Source organism: Dendrobates tinctorius, unplaced genomic scaffold, assembly GCF_039654945.1.
Source record: "Dendrobates tinctorius isolate UK_male_01 unplaced genomic scaffold, ASM3965494v1 ptg000028l, whole genome shotgun sequence".
NCBI lineage: Eukaryota > Metazoa > Chordata > Amphibia > Anura > Dendrobatidae > Dendrobates > Dendrobates tinctorius.
In genome coordinates, this window is record NW_027361696.1 from 90920071 (window position 1) to 90942906 (window position 22836).

General features: G+C 45.3%; 1 protein-coding gene across 1 annotated transcript in view; it reads left to right on the forward strand.

Moving 5' to 3' along the window:
- ODAD1 (outer dynein arm docking complex subunit 1) overlaps positions 1-22836 on the forward strand; it is a 263115-nt gene that overhangs the window by 202170 nt on the left and 38109 nt on the right. Inside the window, exon 14 of the mRNA XM_073571160.1 lies at positions 16645-16738. Within this exon, the coding sequence (XP_073427261.1) occupies positions 16645-16738 (94 nt within the window). The remainder of the gene's footprint in view (positions 1-16644; positions 16739-22836) is intronic.

Here is a 22836-nt window from a genome sequence, read left to right on the forward strand (position 1 = left end):
AAAAAATAATTTACAATTATTTTTGAAATTCAAAAATTTAAACCGATCCCCAAAAAACACATGAGGAGTAGGGATCTTTGGTTCAGCAGCATGTGAATGAGCAAGGTAGGTGGAAATTCCCCGCACTTCCGCAGCGAGCTGCTCCACACGATCAGACAATTGCTTTATCTCCATTGAGAGAAAAAAAAAATTCCCCCTACGGCCTCAGAGATATAGAGGAAAAATATACACACTTTTTTTTTTTTTTTACAATTCTTTCCTGCTATTGAGTACCCTAGGATCTGTGGTATGGCGGGTGATTCTGTTATGAATGAGTCACCGTAGGAGGCAAAAACAGAAATACTAGCTAAGTCCAGAAAACCAGAGAAGTTGGCAGCTATCGGATTGCAGACGCCTGAACCTAACAACAACAACTAGCAGTAGCCGTGGGAGGTTCCTACGGTGCCCTAGACCCCTCGATCACAGCCGGAGAACTACATAGCCTAAAGACAGAGAGGGAAATCTAAACTGCCCCAGAGCAGACCCCAAAGCAATAGGCAGCCCCCAAGATATAATGACAGTGAAGCAAGATGAAAAAACACTCACACAGATAGAAAGATAGGCTGAGCAAATGATGGGGCCCAAGCTAACTATATAGGACAGGATAGAAAAGCTGCTGTCTACAATCCGCCAAAACCCTCTCAAAACAAGAGCCAACAAACTGATAGGGAAAAAAGCCCTGAAGACGCTAGGCTTAAAAAGACTATATCAGTACTCAGGTATTTTCTGAAGACAGAGTAAAAAGGAATTCAGCTCACCCAGCAGGGAAAGGCAGAAATCAGAAAAACAAGGCAAAACAAAACCAAAACACAAATGCAAAAAGCAGAGCAGAAAAACTTAGCTTTTGAGGAGCAGGAATCAGACTGGTCTCCAAGAATCCCTCAGAGAAATCACACGCAAGGCAGAAGGGCGTCGGCTGCCTTATATCCAGTCAGCAATTCCAGTCACCCAGTCATCATCATTCTGCTAAGGTGCTCTGTAATCAGCCTCACTACCTTCCTTCACCAGAAGAGGGAGTTCATCAGACCTCAATGGTGAAGGGGAAAATGAACTCACAACAGAACAGCTGGCGTTACTGAACCCCACTGACACCGGAGCGAGTGTTTCTATCTGTGCGGACGGCACTTCCAAGCTACAACTGGCTGTGTTGGAGCCCAGGATCAATGCTCTGAGCAGGCTGAGGCCTACTTGGAGCAAGTAGAAAATAATAACATGTTGCGTGATTTTGGAGGCAGCAGGAGAATTTGCCATCCGCACAGCAGGGGAACAGCAGGCGTTACTGAACCCCACTGACACCGGAGCGAGTGTTTCTATCTGTGCGGACGGCACTTTCAAGCTACAACTGGCTGTGTTGGAGCCCAGGATCAATGCTCCGAGCAGGCTGAGGCCTACTTGGAGCAAGTAGAAAATAAGATGTTGCGTGATTTTGGAGGCAGCAGGAGAATTTGCCATCCGCACAGCAGGGGAACAACAGGCATTACTGAACCCCACTGACACCAGAGCGAGTGTTTCTATCTGTGCGGACAGCACTTCCAAGCTACAACTGGCTGTGTTTGTGCCCAGGATGAAGCATGCAGCAGGCGGAGGCCAACTTGCAGCTGGTTTTATAGAGTTTGTAGACTACTACTGATTGTAACCTTGCTCCACTATGGCCTCCGGCTCCACTGTCTCTAGTATTTCCCCTGGCCTCCAACCATGCAAGTTGCTGCTCTGAAGTGGCGTCTGCACAATCCACACTTGTTCCTGGGTTACAGGGGCTCAGTCACGTCAGTTGATCCCCTGATGTGTGTCTGGCAAGGTTTCCTGCTCAGTCCTCATTCACACTACTAGTAATGGGAATGTGGACAGCTCGCCTGCTGAAATAAAAGCGGCTGGGCACGGTGTATTGTGGGACTGCCAATGCCATGAAGTCCCGGAAGGTGTCAGTCTCCACCAGCCTGAATGACAGCATTTCAAGGGCCAGTAGTTTGGCAATGCCAGCATTCAGAGCCAGTGCTCGGGGATGGTTTGCCGAGTATGCCGCTTTTTATCCCATGCCTGTGCTACCGATGGCTGTCGAGTGGCCTGGGAGTGTGCGGATGACTGGGAACGTGGTGCTGTGGGTGGAATGTCACAGGGTCTCCAGACAACAGTGCCTGAGGTTCTTCCTTGGCGATCCTGTGAGGAAGCCGAACCAGCTGTGTGTGAGCTGAAGGAAGAGGCCCCAACACGAGCTGAAGAGGTGGTAGGTGGTGCTGTACGTTGGCCTACGTCTTCAGTGTGTCTGTGTAACTCCACCTCGTGCTTGGTCCGCACATGTTTCCACATATTAGTGGTATTGAGGTTGCTGACATTTTTCCCTCTTTTGACTCTCTGATGATACAGCTTGCATTTGACAAAGCAAATGTCATCTGCAACTGTGTCAAAAAAGGACCACGCACTGCAAGTCTTGGGAGTGCCCGTTTTGCCTTTTGAAAGAGGAATGCTCCTAACGGGTGCCGAAGTGGAGGCTACAGGCAACTAAGTCTGCCCCCTCCCTGTCCCTCCTGTTTTGGCCGTTCGGGGAATCTCTTCCTCAGAGCTGCTCCCACCACCTTCCTGTTCCTCACGCCATGATGGGTCAAGGACCTCATCATCTACACTCCCCTCTTCAAACACCTGCTTCTCCTGGGTTGTCTCACCAGCACCGTACGCACCAGAAAGTGACACCTGTGTCTCATCATCATCTGATGCGTACTGAGGTGTGCTGACCATAGGCACTGGCCCACCCGCCTTTTCAGGTTCAGAGGGACAAAGAAGTTGCGCATCACTGCATACTCCCTCTTCTTCACATTCTGGAATGCTGCTTGGCTGTACCCCTCTTTCCAAGCCAACAGATTCAGAGAACAGAAGTAGAGACTGTGATGGCTCCTGTCCAGGGCTCTCTGACTGCCTGGGCACTTTGGCAGGTGGTGAAGAGACAGATGGTTGCTCTTCGGTGCTCTGGCCCTGAGAGGATGTGGAAGTCATTGAAGTCGATGCGTTAGCTGCCATCCATCCGACAACGGCTTCAATTTGTTCCTCCCGCAGCAGTGGGGTACGGCAAGGTCCTACAAAGCTGCGCATAAAGGACTGTTGCCTGCTAAAACTGGGGGCTGCTGACTCACTGGTGCCCGCAGCAAGCACAGAATCCCCATGTCCTCTCCCTGCAGAATCTCCACGTCCTCTCCCTGCTGAAACTCCACGCCCACGTGCCTTACTCCCTGCCTTCTTCATCTTGCTAGACTGATAAAGATAGGCAGAAAAGTACAAAGGGGGGGCTTAGTGTGCTTATTCCTGAACAGCTGGTTACAGGTAGAAGAAACCCTAATTTTATGAAGTGTGTGTGTGGACTACACTTTAATAGGAGCTAATGTGGCCTACACAATTTTCAAATGTAGTGTTTGGTCAACTTTATTGTTTTTTTTTGTGAAAAAAACTAAAAGGATGTGACCTTAGATTTGACAGTGATAGTATCACCAACTTTTTGGAGCTATTACAATGCAGGCAGGTAACCTACAATGCAAAAGATGAGGCTCCAAAAAAATTGGGTAATACTAATCTGGCTGCAGATGAAGGGCACAAGCCAGAAAAAAGGCTCCTCTATCTACTCCTATATAGTGTTTGCAACCAACCAATGTAGATGGATAGGGATTGATGCACACTGATAGGAGAAGAAAAAATGAGCTGCAATTAAAGAAAAATATGTGTGAGGCAGTAACGCACGCTGAGTGGTCTACAACCAGACGTAGCTGCAGGACACACTACTCAGCGTGAGCTGCACTCACACACAGTCAGAGACCTCTCAGACAGCCGTGAACAGTGCAGCTAGGTGGGCACTAGCACTGAAAGGCTGCAGAAAGGCTCTGCTGTCTACTACTAGTGTTTGCAACCAACGTATATGGATACGGATGAAGCACACTAGATATAATTTTTTAAAAATAAGCAGCTCAAAAAGAAAAATATGTATGAGGCAGCAGTGAGGCATGCTGGGCGGCCTACAACCAGGCGTGGCTGCAAGACCCACTCCACAACGTGAGCTGCACTCACACAGCCCTTGCAGACAGCTGTGAACACTGCTGCTAGGGAAAAGAAAGCTACAGTGGTGGTTTATGTAGCCTGGGTAAAGCACAGTATTGTTTTGAGAATCGCTATTTCTAACTGTCCCTCACAGTCTTCAACAGCAGTCTGTCCCTAACTGAATTCACAGCAGAGTGACCAGAAATGGCGGCGGCGGCTTTTATAGTGCATCATGACATCATTTCAGCAGCCAATAACAGCAATGCCAATAGTTAACATGCCTACATGCCTAACAGGATGTGCCCACACTTCTGAGGATTCCCATTGGCTGAATCAAAGCGAGTGGGCTCATAGCATTATGGGAACTTCCGATTCCAGTATCCGATATGAAAAAAGTATCGGAAGTCAGTATCGGAATTCCGATACAGCTAATTTCGGCCGATACCCGATACTTGCGGTATCGGAATGCTCAACACTACTTGTTGGGTGTCCATCTGTTGGATTGAGTGCAGTGGAAGAATTGTCGGTTCCTATTATACTATTTCTACTGTGGTGAAATTGATGTCACTTCTGTGGTGTAAAGTCCTCATTTCTTTAAATGTGCACACTCCTTGTTGGATGTCCACCTGCTGTATTGGGTGTAGTGGAAGAACTGTCGGTCCCTAGTATACTATTTCTACGGTGGTGTATTTGATGCCACTTTGGTGTCTGACAATAATTTTTGGAAATATGAACGCTCCTGGTTGGGTGTTCATCTGCTGTATTGGGTGTAGTGGAAGAACTATTATACTATTTCTACTGTGGTGAAATTGATGCCACTTCTGTGGAGTAAGGCCCTCATTTCTTTAAATGTGAACACTCCCGGTTAGGTCTCCATCTGCTGCATTGGGTGTAGTGGAAGAACTGTAGGTCCCAATTATACTGTTTCTACTGTGGTGAAATTGATGCCACTTTGGTGGTGTCTACCAATAATTTTTGGAAATGTAAACACTCCTTGTTGGGTGTCCATCTTCTGTATTGGGTGCAGTGGAAGAACTGTTGGTCCCTAGTATACTATTTCTACTGTGGTGTAATTGATGCCACTTTGGTGTCTGCCAATACTTTTTGGAAATGTGAGCACTCCTGGTTGGGTGTCCATCTGCTGTATTGGGTGTTGTGAAAGAACTGTCAGTCTCTATTATACTATTTCTACTGTGGTGAAATTGATGCCACTTTTGTGTCTGCCAATAATTTTTGTAAATGTGAACACTCCTGGTTGGGTCTCCTTCATGCATGTTGCCTGTAGCAGTACTTCCTTGGACTCAACTACCCGTGTTACTATCCTTAAATTTTTCTGACAATGATAGTATACAAAACTGATATTTGTGCCACCTGAATGTGGCTCAGCATGAAAGCAGATAGAGGTGTTGCATATAATATCAGGGATCCAAACAAAGGGGGCCTACACCGATCCCTCACCCACCTCGTTTTACTGTGACGTTCAATTGAAAGCTGTAAATGCTGTCCCAGACCCCGATACCTCAGGCCTGGCTGATTGCTGCAATTCCATGCTGCATTTTGAACTGTGGGTGAATTGAGGCCACTTTCCTAGTTTCTGCCCCTCATTTGTTGTGTTTTGGCAGTATTTGAGGCTGTTATAAGGTGTTGTGCATTGACATCAATGGCATTCGGTTATGTTCAGCGAATATTCGCCAAATTAATCGTCCTGATACCATCCTATTAATAGACTCAGATCGCCAGCACTTGAATACACGGTGGCTATTCCCAGGAAAGAGGGTCAGGAAAATTAGCTGTCCAACTGTTGAAAAGACAACAATTGTCATTAATAGTCCACATTTACCATCCCAAACCATATTACTATACACAGGGGTACAAACAACCTGCAAGACCAGCACCAGCAGATCGCAGGACAACTGACCCAATTAGCAAAGAAGTAAAAACTAAAATTTCACAGGCTGCAAATCATTTTGTCATCTCTGCTCTCAAGAAAGGATATTTTGTACCCTACCAAACCATCTACAGCAAGGGTGGGGAACCTTTCTGCAGCCCGCGGGACCACAGAACTCTGGCTGGCAGCTATGTTTTGCCGGCCGCTGACCCTTTAAAACCCTCTTGCACTGTGTGCATATGCATTGAAGAATTATATACTGAAGCTGGCCAGTGCCAGCATCAGAACATACTTTGTGGTTAGAGTTAACGCACAATGTGCTCCTATCCCACAGATGAAGATAGAAGCAGCTGACCCAATGTCTCCTATCATACATGTGGGTCGCCCTCCCAAGGCTGCGGAGTACTCGGTACCGGGCCGGTGTCAGTGGGATGTATCACAGCGGCGGTGACCCAGACCGTGGCCCTGGGCGCCCAAGTAATAGGAAGATGTGAATGTCATTAAATGAATAGTTTGTGATGCCACCTGTGGTGTTCGGCAAGGGAGGTGTTAAGCCGACGCTGCAGAAAGATCCTCTGGGACAGATGGTGTGGTGCAGCAAGGATGGTATAGCCCTCCACTGGCAGGGCTGTTGTCCCAGGGTAGTGTAGATGTGGAGACACTTAGGTGATGCAGTGTCTGGCGCAGGGGATGTAGCAGTGTCAGGTGGACGGACGCAGGAAGGAATGGAGGACACCAGGGCATGTAGTTCCAAAGCTTTACTCACAGTCTGTAGTGTCCGCTTCTGTGCCGTGTCCTCCGGGTCAGGGACTCAGTCAACCTCCAGGCAAGATGGAAGCTCCCTTCCATACTCCGCCAACTTATGTGCCTTTCCTGAACTTCACCTCTATAGCGCCTTTAAGTGTGAAGATCTCCAGTACCGTGTTACACTAGAGTTCCTCCTGACAGATGTTCCCAAGAACTCTACTTGCACGGCAGACAGCTGTAGCCTGCTTCAGGGACTCCTACTCCTAAGTCCCGGCTCTCTATCCATATTGCTGTTATGCCCTCAAGTGTTAGGTTAGTATCACATTTGCGTTTAAGGCAACAGTGGCAGCCTGCGCACAGCCGCCGCTAAGCCCCGCCCCCTGCCGTGCCTCCGCCAGTAGCTCTGCCTACGGACGCATGACGCTGCATGCGTCCTGCGTCCCCTATCTTTAGCACTGGGGATGCAGGCCGTGCGCAGGTATGCGTTTGGCGACGCATGTGTCCTTTTGACGCTGCGCCGAGTGCACCAAATTGCAACCTGTTGCGTTTGGCGCTGGTCGGCGCAGCGTCAAAAGGACACAAGCGCCGCCAAACGCATACCTGCGCACGGCCTGCGTCCCCAGTGCTAAAGATAGGGGACGCAGGACGCATGCAGCGTCATGCGTCCGTAGGCGGAGCTACTGGCGGAGGCACGGCAGGGGGCGGGGCTTAGCGGCGGCCGTGCGCAGGCCGCCGCTGCTGCTTTAAATGCAAATGTGAAACTAGCCTAAGATGGGAGTAGTGCATTTACAGCCCACTACTCCTCCGGTGTCTGCTGCAGAACCATAAGGGTTCATACAACCTCGGGGACCGGCCCCCGGCCTTGCGCTTAGAACTTCTAGGTAGGGTTCTTCCTCTAACCAACTTCCTCTGTGTTCCCTTTTACTCCTACGTTCCGTACGTGTCCTTTCCCTTCTATGGAAGCTCAGGCTTCAGGTCAACGTCCTTCTCCTTCTTTCCTTTCCTTTCCCGTGCCAGCTGGCTCAGGTCACTGAGGCAGCTGCAGCACTCCTTCCTCCATCCTTTCTTCCAGGGATCCCCTTCCTCACTGACCTCCTGTCAGACTGACCTGTCATCCTAAACCATCCCGCTCATATATATATACTCTTGAGCTCCACCCACCTCCCAGCACGTCTAGTGTTCCAAGCAGGGAACCACCAAAGGTGCTTTGCCTCACTCTAAGCAAAGAGCCGCAATGTGGTTATGCTGAACTACTCTATTGTGTGGGGTGCGAGTGGTGGAGCATGGTCAGGAGCCCCCAACTTACCTGGATGGTGGGGCACCACACCTTAGGAGAAGGTGCAGTACCTCTGTGGCGACTGAGCCTCAGGGGCACCACACATGCTCCTGCTGAATGTCTCCTATGATGTGCTCCAGCCCTAGCTCCATGTGTCTAGTGATGTGCTGCAGCCCTAGCTCCATGCCTAGCTTCATGTGTCTAGTGATGTGCTCCAGCCCTAGCACCATGTGTCTAGTCATGAGCTGCAGCCCCAGATCCATGTCTCTAGTGATGTGCTCCAGCCGTAGTTCCATGTGTTTAGTCTTGTGATCCAGCCCAGCTACATGTGTTTATTCTTGTGATCCAGCCCAGCTCCATGTGTCTAGTCATGTGCTCCAGCCCAGCTCCATGTCTCTAGTGATGTGCTCCAGCCCTAGCTCCATGTGTTTAGTCATATGATCCAGCCCAGCTCCATATCTTTAGTGATGTGCTCCAGCCCTAGCTCAATGTGTCTATGTAGGGGAGTGGACTGACCTATGGACCTGTCTGCAGCAGGAAGGTGAAAGCAAGATGTGCATTAAAAGTACTTGATGTGAACTGGTGTATATGTATGTGGGGAGACAGCTAGAGACAGTGAAAGATGGTAAAGTACTGGGTTTGGCCACTAGGGGGAGACCAAGGGCAGTAGGAAAAGGAGACGGTACAGTACAAAAGTTTGGCCAGAAGATGGAGGCAGAGAGCAGTGAGAAAAGAGCTTAACAGCAGCTTAAGGCTAGGAAACCGCATAGTCATGGTGGGCAGAGTTACAGGGACTCAAGAGGGAATTCCCAGGGAGGGGAATAAAAAGGGAGAGAGAGTTCCAGAAGGAAGCCAGTCCAGGAGGAGGAGTTCAGCAGAGGAGGAGACTGAAGGAGGAAGAGACTGAGAGAGGAGGAACTCCGGGAGGGACTGGAAGGAGAAACAGTCAGGGGGGTGGCCCTGACAGGAGAGCCGCCAGGACAGAGGAAGCCCGTAGGGGTACAAGACGGATGGTCTCGGACAGGCGAAGCGCGGTGGTGGTAGGCCTAGGGCAGCCACAGTGATAGAACTGTAACGGGGGCCCGGGTGCCAGCTGTGGTGAGGGGCTTTAACTCTTCAGCACCAGGGCACCCCAATACTACAACTTTGGAGTATGTCTTGATGTTGGTGCGGCATGTGTGCAATTCTTCACCCACCTGCGGGACCGGAGCCTGATCAAGATACAGTGTCCCACGGGGATCCAAACACAAACAAATGTCCGCAGAATCTTTGTTCTTTTTCTTTAAGGTTTTATTTGAAACAGGTTCTAGCAGCACAGTTACAGTCCTTCCATTCCAGTAAAATGTAAACATGACATCTTCTGTACAGTCCCTAGTCTGGCCCTGCCACTTCTTGTCCTGCGCGTTCTCTGAGCCCAAGCCCTGCAGAATCCTCCTGTTAGCAGTCACTGAACACTCCCCGTCTACATTGCCCATCTTTGGCAAAAGAACCAGACTGCCGTTTGCAGCCTCAACTGGACCTTAGGTCCCTGACAGTTCCAGACGGTGTCCCCAGACTCCAACCCGAGATCCTCTTCCTGGCCTCTCCCAGAGAGTGCTTCCCAGAAGCCAAATTTCAAACTTTCTTCAGACCACTGTACCACGTCTTGCCTGTTCTCACACTCCACTGCGACTGTAACTCCAGCCTGCATTGCTGTTCGCCGCTCACACACACTCTGACTGACTAACTTCTTCTAGAACAATTCTGTCTCCTCTGGGTAACTCCTCCCACCAAAAATCCCATTGGTACAGCTAATTAACTATTTCTATTCTGGCTAAAACCAGCTAACTATTGATATTCTATCTAGCATCTAATCTCCCTATACTACAGCTAACAACTTACATTCTAACCCTACAGTGCCCTCTAGTGTCCTAAGCACTACATAACTATGCTGTCCCTACAATGCTTTGACATTACAACAACACATATTATATATATACAACAATTAAAGGGATAGAAACATATCACATACAGCACCCCCTTTACAGAACTGCGAGGGACGTCAATTTAGAAGAGAGAAGAAGGTGCAAGGTACCCGGGCCTGTGTGTACGGAAGCTGTCATGCTGCTGTGGTCGTCAGGAGGACAGCCAATAAAGAGGACCTGTTGAACGTACACCGGTTTCTGTCTCGATTCTGATCGCGGCAAAAAAAGGGACCACCTCCCAGTCGGCAAACGTACCTACATCTAGTCTTGTACTCCAGCCCAGCTCCATGTCTCTGGTGATGTGCTCCAGCTCCAATGTCTTCTGTGATGTGCTCCAGTCACAAACCCATATATCCTGTGATATGCTTGAATCAATACCATACGATGTGCACTTACGCCATATGCCAGCACCTTGAGTTTGATGCAAGCTTTCAAGTCACATCCGCATCTTTCTCGGCAGATGATAGCTGTGATATTCAACATCATCTGCAAGTAACAGCCACGGGACTTCCCTTCGACCAGTAGCCATGGGCGACTGCAGCGCTGTGTCATTGTCTCTTTCTCACAGCTGTACACAATCATTGATATCTTCCAGATTACAGCCGGGTACCATATCCACCTGTATGTTAGTCCTCCTCCGGGCACAGGATAATCTACCTAAGGTTCACCTCCGGGCACAAAACAGTCCACCTCCGAGACCAGTCACCATGGATGGCAGCACCTCTGTGTACACTGTGGGTGCCAGGCCTATTGGCTCCGCTCTGTCCTGTGTCTCTTCACACAGAAAAAGTTCTGCAGAACCTCTGCTCTGCACTCTCACCTACACCAAACTGAAACTGATCCTGACACACCCAAACCCTTTCTTGCAGTGCTTTTAACAAAGAAACCTGTGGCCTTCAGCCACAGGTAAAACCTGGAATGAAACAAACTGCACAACACAACATCCCAGAGCAGGTTTCCCTACATCTGCCTTGGACACCAACATGTTTGTCATGGCTCTGGACGGGAATTCCTTTCCCCATCCTGTGCTCTATGGAGTTAAATTTGCTGGCCTCCCTTTGGTCTGTGGAGCACTATATTAACCCGCCCTTCTGTTGGGTTTCTGTCAGTGATGGTTCTGTCCTCAGCTGAGCAGCTGACCTTGCTATACTTGTGTATACCGTTCGTTCCCGTGTGCTTGTCCTGTGTATGATCCGGCTTGTCCCTCATTTTGAGCCTGCGCTCTGATTCTGTACCTATGCTATTCTCTGGTTCTGATCTCTGGCTTGCCCTCTGACTACCATCCTTGTTTGTGCCCTTGCTTACTGCATTCCTGTCCAGTTTCTGACTTTGGCTTGTGTTTGACCATTCTTCAGTCTGTGCATTTGGATACTGCGTTACCCTCTGGCTTTTGAATTTGGCTTGTCTGATCTCTCTCTCTCCCGCTCTCACTCTCTATCTCCCTTGCAAAGAGGTTAGCCCTCCTCCAGCCACTCCCCCAGTGGTCACATGTCTCAGGTCCTGGTTAGTGCAGCTTGCTCTCAGCAGCGGCCGCACGCTTCTATTTGTTACTGCTGTCTTTCCACTCACTTCCTCTAGTGTTTATTCCCTGGACACAAGCAGTGTGTCCATCACAATGTCCAAGACTACACTTATTTTTATTATCTCTAGTCTACATTGCAGTCACCGCTACGCCTGTGACTGTCATGCACTCCTATGGCCTTCATATATGCACATCCTGGGGAGAACACACAGTGACCCCTACCTGTGACATCAGTCACTGCTTCACCATTGCAATCACAGCTACACCTGCGACTGCAATGACCCCTCATGACCTCAATACGCCTCCGTGCACATTCTGGGGAGCACAAACAGTGACCCCTACCTGTGACACCGGTCACTGCCTCACAATAGTTGGATAGATATTAGATAGATAATACATAGATAAATACATAGATAATAAATAGATCATAGACGGATAGATAATACAGTAGATAGATAGATAATAGATAGATATATGAAAGATAACAGATAGATAATAGATAGAAAAATAGATAGATAATAGATGATAGATAGATAATAGATAGATATTAGATAGATAAACAAATGAAAAATAAAAGGAAGGCAGCACTCCTTTTTTTTCAAGGTGAAAAAAGGGGGACCCACAGAGCATGACGCAAAGTTTTGGCTTCCACTGAGATTTTCTCAAGCAGTAAGTTTAACAAACATGTGAGTATATATAGACATTATTCAACAATCATTCATTATAAACAATTATATTGCATGGTGCAATAAAAAACATATTTCATAAGATTTATACAATTTTATCCATCGTGCAAATGTAAGGGGTTACAAAGGATGATGTGTTCCCCTAACCCCTTAAGTATGTTATATGTGACCAGTGTATATATTTTGAAGTTGCTTTGATATGTATATATAATGTCCAGGGTAATGTGATTTTGTTGCATGATGTATTTAATAGGGAAAGTGCAGTGTAAAGTTTAGCCAATAGATGGAGGCATGGAGTTCTTTAGTGTAAGTCACCCTGTAAATAGTGAACCACATAGGAGGGGTTAGCTGGGAGTAAGGTAGGAAACCTTCCTGATTTTAGTCAGTAGGGCTAGGGAGCTGAAAGAGCCCAGTTGGGGCTAGGGAGCTCCTTAGGTGCTCGGGTTGGCTATAGGCCGGGGTGCCCAATACCCCTGCAATGTTCAAGCGTGTGCCCAGCCATCCAGGGAACCCAGGGAAGAGCGAAGTGCAGCAAATCCCTCAATAGACAGAAGGAAGGAAGCAGAAGACATAAAGGTCACCGTAAAAGTGTCAGGGCAGGTCGCTCCAAATGTGGTGGATTGCTTTTTGGGCTAAATCTCTTATGTCCGGGGTGAAACGGGCAGGAGAGTGCTTCACCGTAGTGATGTGCTACAGGGAGGACGCTGAGGGGCCATCTAAGATGCTCCAACCCACGGAAACACTTAGTGATGAAGGAAACAGTAAAGTGAAAGATGAAGTGATGTACTGTTTGTACTGTGATGGGAATGCTGGAAACTACTTGGATGTGCTGTGTCCTGAAGTGAATAAAATTGTTCAGTTAAGAGTTGCCCTGGACTGTCTCCATTCATTGGGATCCAGAAGCAGCAGTCTGCCAGCGCAGCAAAGGGGATACTGACAGCACAGTGAGTACTGCCCGAATTATGCAGAATAAGAGGCACCTTTTTCATGTAGATGGGGGCAAGGGTGTAATACACAATGCCCAACAATGTCAGCCACGACTACTGCCCTGGCCGACCTTTACACAATGACAAAATGATAAGTTAATCATTAAAAAAAAGTGCTTCAGTGCATAAAGTGCTTTATAAAGGGGGCTTCTACTCCATACTGAGCAAAGGGTCTAATTATTTATGGCCATGTAATATTTCAGTTTTTCTTTTTTAATAAATTTGCAAAAATGTCTACATTTCTGGGTTTTTTTCAGATGCAGAGTGTACATTAATGAGAAAAAAATGAACTTTTTTGAATTTACCAAATGGCCGCAATGAAACAAAGAGTGAAAAATTTAAAGGGGTCTGAATACTTTCTGTACCCACTGTAGATAGATAGATAGATAGATAGATAGATAGATAGATGTGGGATTCATAGATATGAGATAGATACAAACTTAAATTAAAAAGTTTGTTTCTAGCGTGTGACGCGTTCATTCTTATGTAGCACAAGCCGGTCTGCCAGGCTGTAATGATTTATGAAGCCTAAAAGTTATTGCTGTGTAGACACAACATAATTATAGTTTATGTTTAAGCCTTGCACAGTCATGGATCGTAGCTGTCTATGAAATTAACTACATTAATTTTGTACATCGCTGCCTCTTTTTATGCAAGTAAAAATATATTGAGAGTAATTTGCACAAGGCTGTCACATATGTTTAACGATAATTTATATTCATGGGTTGCTGGAGTTGAATCTTGTTTTCTGAGTTTTATGCCTAATCCAAAAAGCGGCTCACCTATAGAATAAAAAAAAACAAATACACACTTGTCATTTAGTTATGCAGTTTTGAAATGTTTAAAGCTTAAGTAATAAGATCCACAGTACTCAGGCACGTATAAAGGTTACATAGAGAAGAAATTAAAAAAAAAGAAAACACATATATATATACTATATATATACTATTCCTTCTATCCCTGTCTTATCTATGGGAAGGCTTTCATGTTGTGCTGCCTGATAGCATTTATTTGCTTTATTTTTATGCAATATATATAAAGAATCAAACCATGAAGATCATACAGGCACATTTCTCACTGTCTGTCATTTCCTGTAACCACACATTGTGTCACATTTTTTGATCTAATGTAACAACCAGTCTTGGTTTTCCATCATTGATGTGATTCTATTAAACACCTGTAAAAGTAAAAAAAACAATTGATATCACAGAAGGAAATTTCCCAACATGTTGGATTTTCTCGTATAAGCGATCCTCGCCTTTAGTTTAAATAAAACAACAGCAAAAAAACAGAACAGAAAGATTTCAGAGAAGAGAAGGATCCTTGATGGCTATTAGTGATGAGCGAGTATACTCGTTGCTCGGGTTTTACTGAGCATGCTCGGGTGGTCTCCGAGTATTTTGGCGTGCTCGGAGATTTAGTTTTAGGGTACGTGCACACGCTGCGGATTGGCCGCTGCGGACCCGCAGCAGTTTTAGCTGCGGTGTACAGTACCATTCAGATGAATGGTCAAAAAAAACCGCTGTGTAGACGTAGCGGAAAAATCCGCGCGGATTTGCTGCGGTTTTGAAACCGCAGAAAGAATTGACATGTCAATTCTTTCTGCGGAATCCGCGGCGGGTTCCTATCTCCACCATTGTGGAGATGGTGAATCCGCAGGACCAAACCGCAGGCAAAACCGCAGATAATCCGCAGGTCTTTTGACCTGCGGTTTATCTGCGTTTTTTGCAAAATCCGTGCGGATTAATCCGCAGCGGAATCCGCAGCGTGTGCACGTACCCTTAGTCGTTCTCATCTGCATGATTTGCAGCTGCTGGACAGGCTGAATACATGTGTGGAATGCCTCTTTGTTAGGGAATTCCCACATGTATTCAGCCTGTCTACAAGTCGCAAATCATGCAGCTGAGACGACAAAAGCTAAATCTCCGAGCACGCCAAAATACTCAGAGGACACCCGAGCATGCTTGGAAAAACCCGAGCAACGAGTATACTCGCTCATCACTAATGGCTATCATTGAGATAGTATGGTTAGTTTTGCAAAAACTTGATGTTATCACAAGGATCATATGGGTCTCATGAAACCGCCAGGTCAAAATGGGCAGTCAGGCTTTATGTTGGCCATATAGTTTAGCAGAGTCCTTTATTCACCCTCTGACACATTTGCCAGGATCCTGAATTTGCTGTAATGGCTTTCAGCTTGTGCTAAAAAGTTAACGCCAACTGGTGATGCAAAGGGAGGGAAAAACCAAAGATGTCTGGGTTAGAACCAAAGACATAAATAAACGACAAAAACAGAACCAAGAGGCAAAGTCGGGGATAACTGGGTCAGAGTCCTGGAGTCAGACAGAGTACACAGACAAAATGTCATACATTCTGAGGTCATAGCAGTATGGGCATCTAGGGGTTAATCCAGAGGAGTAATCAAGAAATACAGTAGCTGGATCAGAACACCAGAATATCACCACATTAGGTGATGACGTCTGTAAAGCGCTGTGGAAATAATGGTGCTTTATGAGGCTGGTTTCACACTTTTTTTGTGCTGCGTTTTTGCGCATAAATGCGCATGTGTTTTTTTTCCTATGCTTAACATGAGTGCGCATAGTCATGCATTTGTACGCATTTGTATGTGCATGTGCTTTTTTTGTAGTGTGCGCCTGGACGCACAAAATGCATCCTGTTGCATTTTTTGTGCGTCCGACCTGTCTCAAAAAAACGCATGTGCAGGCAATGCGCACGAAATTCACCCAAAAGCACATTATAGTGTATGGGTGCGCTGACGTGTGCATGGTCATGCGCACGTCAGCGCCAAAAAAGCATGCTTTTTTTTTGTAAAAACCATGCACAAAAAACAAGAAAACGCATAAAAAAAGCATGATGCGTTGTTTATGCGAGTTTGCACTGCTCACGCAGCGCAGCGCAAAAAAACGCAAGTGTGAAAGTAGTCTGAGTGAGGAAAACAATAATAATAATAAGTGGTAATGAATACATTTGCTCTCAAAATTATTCAGTCCACCATTGCAAATTAGGTTTGTGAGCAAAATGTACAAACTTTCTGTTATTTGCAATAAACCAATGAAACAAGAGTAATTTACATCGCTCAACAATCGCTCCAGCATTTAGTATGTTCCTCGGTGTGCAAACTGAATTCTCGGTGTCTGTTGCCACCATGTCTTTCTGTAGGTCTGTTAGCAGTTACTCATATTTTTGGACTATCTGCCTCCTAAAGAATCTGGTAACAGCAGTAATGTCTTTCTTTTTCTGCCAAGGTCAAGTAGTGCAGCCGATGTCCTTTAACATTGAACGTGGGAACTCTGCTTTCATCTATATCTCTAGAAACATCCAGTACCTGCCTATATCCATTGTGCATATAGTGTGGTTACTGCCCATGGGTAAAGATTAGTAAGGTTTTCTCCACAACCAATCTGGAGAAAATTTAATTAACAAGAACTACAAATAGAATGATTAAATTCTGCACATCACAGATGAGACTAATGTTTGCAATTCCCATTTTTTATATAGGGATGAGTATGACAGCGACAGTGACTCCGCTACAGCAGAAGAAGAAGATAGACCTCTGACTCAGGCAGAACTACGGGAAAGAATTATGAGAGGGGTAAGATTCACGCTTCTCCATATCACATGCTGGTGAATGACAATGTGATATGCATTCAGATTTACACTCCAGGACGTTAAGAGGAAAGAAAGAATGTAAAGCAGGCTCACAATACATAATTCTTTTTCAGATTTGCCATGTGCCGCCTGTTAACAGCTATATTCCCTATGACTGATGACAGCTATCATTTTTGTTCATGAAAATCTAGTTATCACAGCCGCAGGCTTGCTTCTATAATAGCTGAGAATAATATGATCCTGATAAAGGTGCAGGGTGTCTCACTCTAAGTAGAGGTGAATGGGCTTCATGCACAGGACAGAGCACAAGGAGCTGTAACTACAGATGACAGAGCGTTAGGCATTTCCCACTGCATAGAGCCCCTTACAATGACGTTATTGGGCTTCTCCTCCTGAAAAGCTGTAAGGGAAAAAAGTACATCCTATGGGGCATACCATAATTTGTCATATTCATATATGTTACGATATTGTTTGGAGCTCAAATAGGTTTCTTTGCATAAGACCATACAGTCATTTAGGTCTTAAGTGTTTAAGTCAAGGAATCCATCTGAACAGAACACTAAGGTTGGCCGACCAAGTATGATTTTATTCTTTATTATTATACTGCCTGCTACTAAGCCGAACTCTTTAAAATGCTAATTTTCATACATATTATGAGCATTTTCAAAATAGAATTTACTATAACAACCATTCTGATGGATTTTCAAAGTAACTACACCAGTCTCATCAGTACTGTGCTTAATAATGTGCACAGTTTGCATTGTGATGCATCAGATGACAGATATGCTTTAAAAACGGGACTAGCTATGATTTCACAAGTTGAAATTAAAGGGGTTGTCCTCTCATTACCCACTCTTGGTCCCAATAAAATAAAAAAGCTTACACTCACCTCTCGTGCCGGCGCCATTCCTTCAATGTCGGCACTAGTTCTCCCAGGGCTCCCATACAGTTGTATAACACATGACCCCGGCACCCAGTCAGCGCTGGCGTCACTGTCCTTGCCTTCGAACAAATTGAACATGAAGAGGAAGTCAGAGCTGCAGCTAATCTGTGACCCCCTCTTCAAGATCAATTCGACAGGAGGTGGGGACAGTGACGCCAGCTTTGATTGGTCACCAGGCACCATGTGTCATACAGCCTCATGAGAACCCCAGGACCGCGAGTACCGACACCAAAGGAACAGCGCCTGCACAGGAGGTGGATATAGGCTTTTTTATTTTATCTGGGCCAAGCGTGGGAAATGAGAAGGGGTTGTCCTAGTAGTGGACAACCCCATTAATGATCAATAAAAAATCTTAATGTGGCACTTATGTTTTATAATTTAATGCTTGTATGCAGTTGTTTATCCTGGGTTGCCTGTCGTGCCCTCTAGCACAAGTATTATAATTTAAGAAAAATACTAGTGTTATTGTAGTTTGACCATCTAGTTTTTTGTAAAATCAAAGTATAATATTAAATACAAGGTTATGCTTTTAATTTGAGTTTTATTTTTGTATTACTTTTTTTACATAATAATTTTGTTAACATAACTCTATCCCTATCCAGAACCCTATCACAAAGCTTATTTCTAATTCTATCCCTAAGCCTAGGCCTAACCCTAACCCAATCCCTAGCATTGTGCAAGCAGATTTTAATAATGAATGAAGACTGAGTTGGATAATTTTCGCTGCACATAAATCAATACAGTCTGCATTTATAAGCATATCGGCCGCTGCTTATGCAGAGCGCAGCAGTTCACGAGTTTATCACAGGCTGCTGCGCTGTGCATGTGCATAGACTGAGATGATAAAGTCTTGTTTATTATAATGAGTTTTGTCATATCAGTTACTGCCTATGCAGAGCCTAGCAGCTGATAACAAGCTTTTCTTGACTGCTACATTCAGCATCAGCAGCACTGGGTTAGTACTTGCTGCACTCGAAGGAGACGCGGAGCTTGCAGATGTCAATCATTTGATAGTGGTGGCTGGCAAAATTGTGCACTGCCATAGACTTTGGTGCCTGGGTAACAGTTCCTGCGCCCACACTCCCTCACACTACAACTCTGCTTCTATAGGAGAATATCTCTTAAAATGATATTTGATGGGGTATGCTATAATTTCTCTTATTTTCTTGGATGCCAGGACATAAATTATAAAATCAGGCGAATACAAAGTACGCTGTAGACAGCTTTATCATTTTACTGTAGATTTACTCAATATAGAGTCATGATATGACCATAGGAATGGAAGTATAAAATCACTTATAAAACTTATATAAAGCTCTCCAAAAACATACTGATAGAGATTCTAGATTGTGAGCCCCTATGTGGACAGTGCCGATAATGTCTGTAAAGTGCTGTGGAAGTAATGGCGCTATATAAGTGAGTAAAATGGTAAAAAAAATAAACACTTGATTAGCTGGTCAAAAGACCCCATAACATTTTATGGTATACTAAAGCTGGTCCCTGGTTTCTTTGAGGGATTTTTCTTTGTGAGACAGCTTTGATAAGGCATTTCTAATATTTATCTAAGCTTGCTAGTTTCAAACCATTGTGACAGCTGATGGATTAGCACTAACTACTACCTATACCGGTAACTTAAGGGGGCAGTCACATGTCCAGGATCCTATACCAATATGTAGTAAGTGTAATAATAATAATATTAGCAAATACCTCTAATTAGAAATGTAGTATAGTTCTTCTGATTTGCTATGTCTATTTCCTCATGTGCAGGGCATTGCAGGATCTTAGGTCACCCAAGCAACGATGCTACTCGCCCATCATTAGTCGTAACTAGTGATAAGCGAGTATACTTATTGCTTGGGTTTCCCTGAGCATGCTCAGGTGATCTCCGAGTATTTTGGCGTGCTCGGAGATTTCGTTTTCGTCGTCTCAGCTGCGTAATTTGCGACTTGTAGACAGGCTGAATACATGTGGGAATTCCCTAACAAACAGGCAATCCACACATGTATTCAAGCTGTCTAGCAGTCGCAAATCATGCAGCTGAGATGATGAAAACTAAATCTCCGAGCACGCCAAAATACTCGGAGATCACCCGAGCATGCTCGGAAAAACCAGCAGTATACTCGCTCATCACTAGTCATAACCATGGACACCTAAGGTCCTGCAATGCCTGCACGTGTGGAAAGAAACATAGCGAATCAGTAAAACTATTCTACCTAATTAGAAGTATTTGCTGATATTATTATTATTACATCTACTACATATTGGGATAGGATCCTGGAGATGGGAATACCCCCTTAAAACCATGGCAAGTAATGGTGTGGCACAGTAATTAGTGATGATCCACCTATGTTTACCATGACTCTGCCACATATGTTTAATACTACCATATGGGAAGGAATGATGGTAATTTATAGTAATGGAGCTTTTCATTGTGCGTGAAGCATGGGCTACTCTCGGATGCCCAGTCCGACTGCTGGGTCTCCTGGCCATAGCCAACTGCATCATATAAGCCTACTAGCCAAATAGCTCAGAGCCGGCGTCATTGTGATCCGAGCACGGATCGTATCTTATAGACATACGAGATGATCCTAACATCTTCTTATCTGTTCTTTTTACTCCCCCACTCACTCTAGTAGTAGTCCGTTTTTGTTATCCAGTCTCCCATGTGTTAAAAGGAAAGGACAGATGATAATCCCGGAGACATGAAGAAACATAATAAGGGTATATGCACATGAAGGCATTGTTTTTCCTCCTGAAGGATCTTTTTCAGCAATTTCTTTAGTGCTTTTTTAACATTTTTATCCACTGTTTGTTTTTTTTCCATTTTTACAATTTTTTTTTGTGACAACTTTTTTTTACTGGCGCCTTTTGAGTCTTTCTTCTGACTTGTAAAGTATAGGGCTTCTTCAGAGCGTAAAGTGACTGAAAAATCGATGACACCTCTTTTAATTGCTTAACGTCTTTGGAAACCTGAAACTGTTAAAAGACGATCAAAAAACTGACCATGCGCTCGGCAGGTGGTTTTCTTTCGAGCATTTCCTGGGTGTTTTTTTCAGACAGGTTTTAGAGTGGACCCACTTGAAAAAGATACCTGAAAACCTGCCAGAAAACTTTCCACAACTCCCACAAGTGGCAGATTTTGGTTCAGATCTCTAGGGGATGTTTTATTAAAACCATTAAAGAATCCGGAAGAAGAAAAGCATGGGGCAGGATTCACGCATGCAGTTTTTCAGCTGTATGGTTTGTCCTTTCGACTGTTTGGTTTTCGAGAAACAATAAATAAAAATGTCTGCAGCAAATCTGCCCTGAGTCGCTGTGTCATGCTGTACGCCCCAAATAACTGTATGATTACAGGATCCTGTAAACCTGAAAAAGAGGAAGACAGCAAATCCTTTCTGATGTGATGTCGTACTGCAGTCCCCAGCGTGGAAGCCTAGGGCACGGCAGCTGCTGTCATTTCCAATAAGGGACTCCTCTGTGTGTCCTGTTTACCTTTCTGTCTCCATTTCTTTGGGGCATTTTATCCAGAATGTTCCATAGAAATGTAAAGGGACTTGGGAACTTTACAAATAAAACAAATCAGTCCTTCTACAGCTGTGATGAGCCTGGAGCAGGAAAAGAAGCCCGGAGGCTGTCCTACTCGGAGTCATGCAAGATTTATTACCAGATATCAAGCAGAAGAATTGTACCAATCCACATCACATTATAGTGTGCCAGCGGTATGGGGTGCAGCCGGCCCTACTCCTGATATCTAGGCCAAGGTCCCTTTACCACTTATAGATGACATTAATAACTTATAGAGACCAAACTGAGAACCTGAGAGGAAGATGGCAATGACATTGTATTAAATAATATAAGTGCGCATTTACTGAGACTGGGAATATGCTCATGTGTTCAAATCAAGGACACATACATGTAAATAAATCAATGTAATACTTATCCAAAATTGGCTGATTGTCTGGAGCGATTAACTAATTATTGATCTCTCTGCTAGACATTGGTAGGAAATTACTAAATTATCTCCGCTGACTGGAGTCCCACAATGTTTTTTCATTCCCCCCTGGGCTGTCCAGATCACAGCTGAGAGAGGAGATGGTTGCCATTTTCTTGAAGCCTGCAGCTATGCTGTGAGCTACACTTTCCCCTGTCACCACTCACAGTGTTCAGTGTGAGTGGTGACAGGAGGTGGAAGGGATGCTGCAAGCAGAGGTCCTGGATGAGGTGAGAGAGTGGTGATCAGCAGCCTGGGATTAGTAGTACAGTACCAGGTTGCTGATTACCACTCACCACGGCTGTCACTGCAGGATTCAGAGCACAGAAGTGTAACCATAATGCTGCGGTGCTCTGAACACTAGCTCAGCTCTTTTATGCCAGTGTAAGCCTCTAAAGGAGGCAGAGCTGAACCATAGCAGAGCCATGTATCTAAAGTCTATCATGCATGATACAACCCAGCGCTGTGTATCTATTGACTATCATGTGATACAACTCGCAGAGATGAGCATCCAATCCCAGCATGTAATACACATTACACCACTGCTCCCCTAGAAGTGATGAGCGGGGTCACATATTATACTATTGCTCGCATACAAGTGGACAGAGTGGGGTCACACTTTACACTGCCGCTCCCATACAAGTGGACAGAGTGCGGTCACACTTTACAGTACTGCTCCCATAGAAGTGAATGGAGCATGTTCACACATTACACCACTGTTCCCCTAGAAGTGGATGGAGTGGGGTCATATATTACACCACTGCTCCAATAGAAGTAGACAGAGAGGGGTAACACAATACCCCACTGCTCATCTAGAAGTGGACGGAGCGTGGTCATATATTGCACCACTGATCCTATAGAAGTGGATGGAGTGGGGTCACATATTACACCATTGCTCCCATAGAAGTGGACAGAGCGGAGTCACACATTACATCACTGCTCCCCTAGAAGTGGATGGAGCAGGGTCACTGTTACGTGTTACAGAACCACTCAGTACCCAGAATATGTTGTGCAGTTATATGTATGTATAATAGGTTCTGTGAGATGCATGTCCCTAATGCATCAGCCCACAGGCTGCGCCCCTGGGCAGAGGGGACACGATATTCTCCTTTTGTCCGCCCTCCCCCCACCTTTGTAATTCCCACAG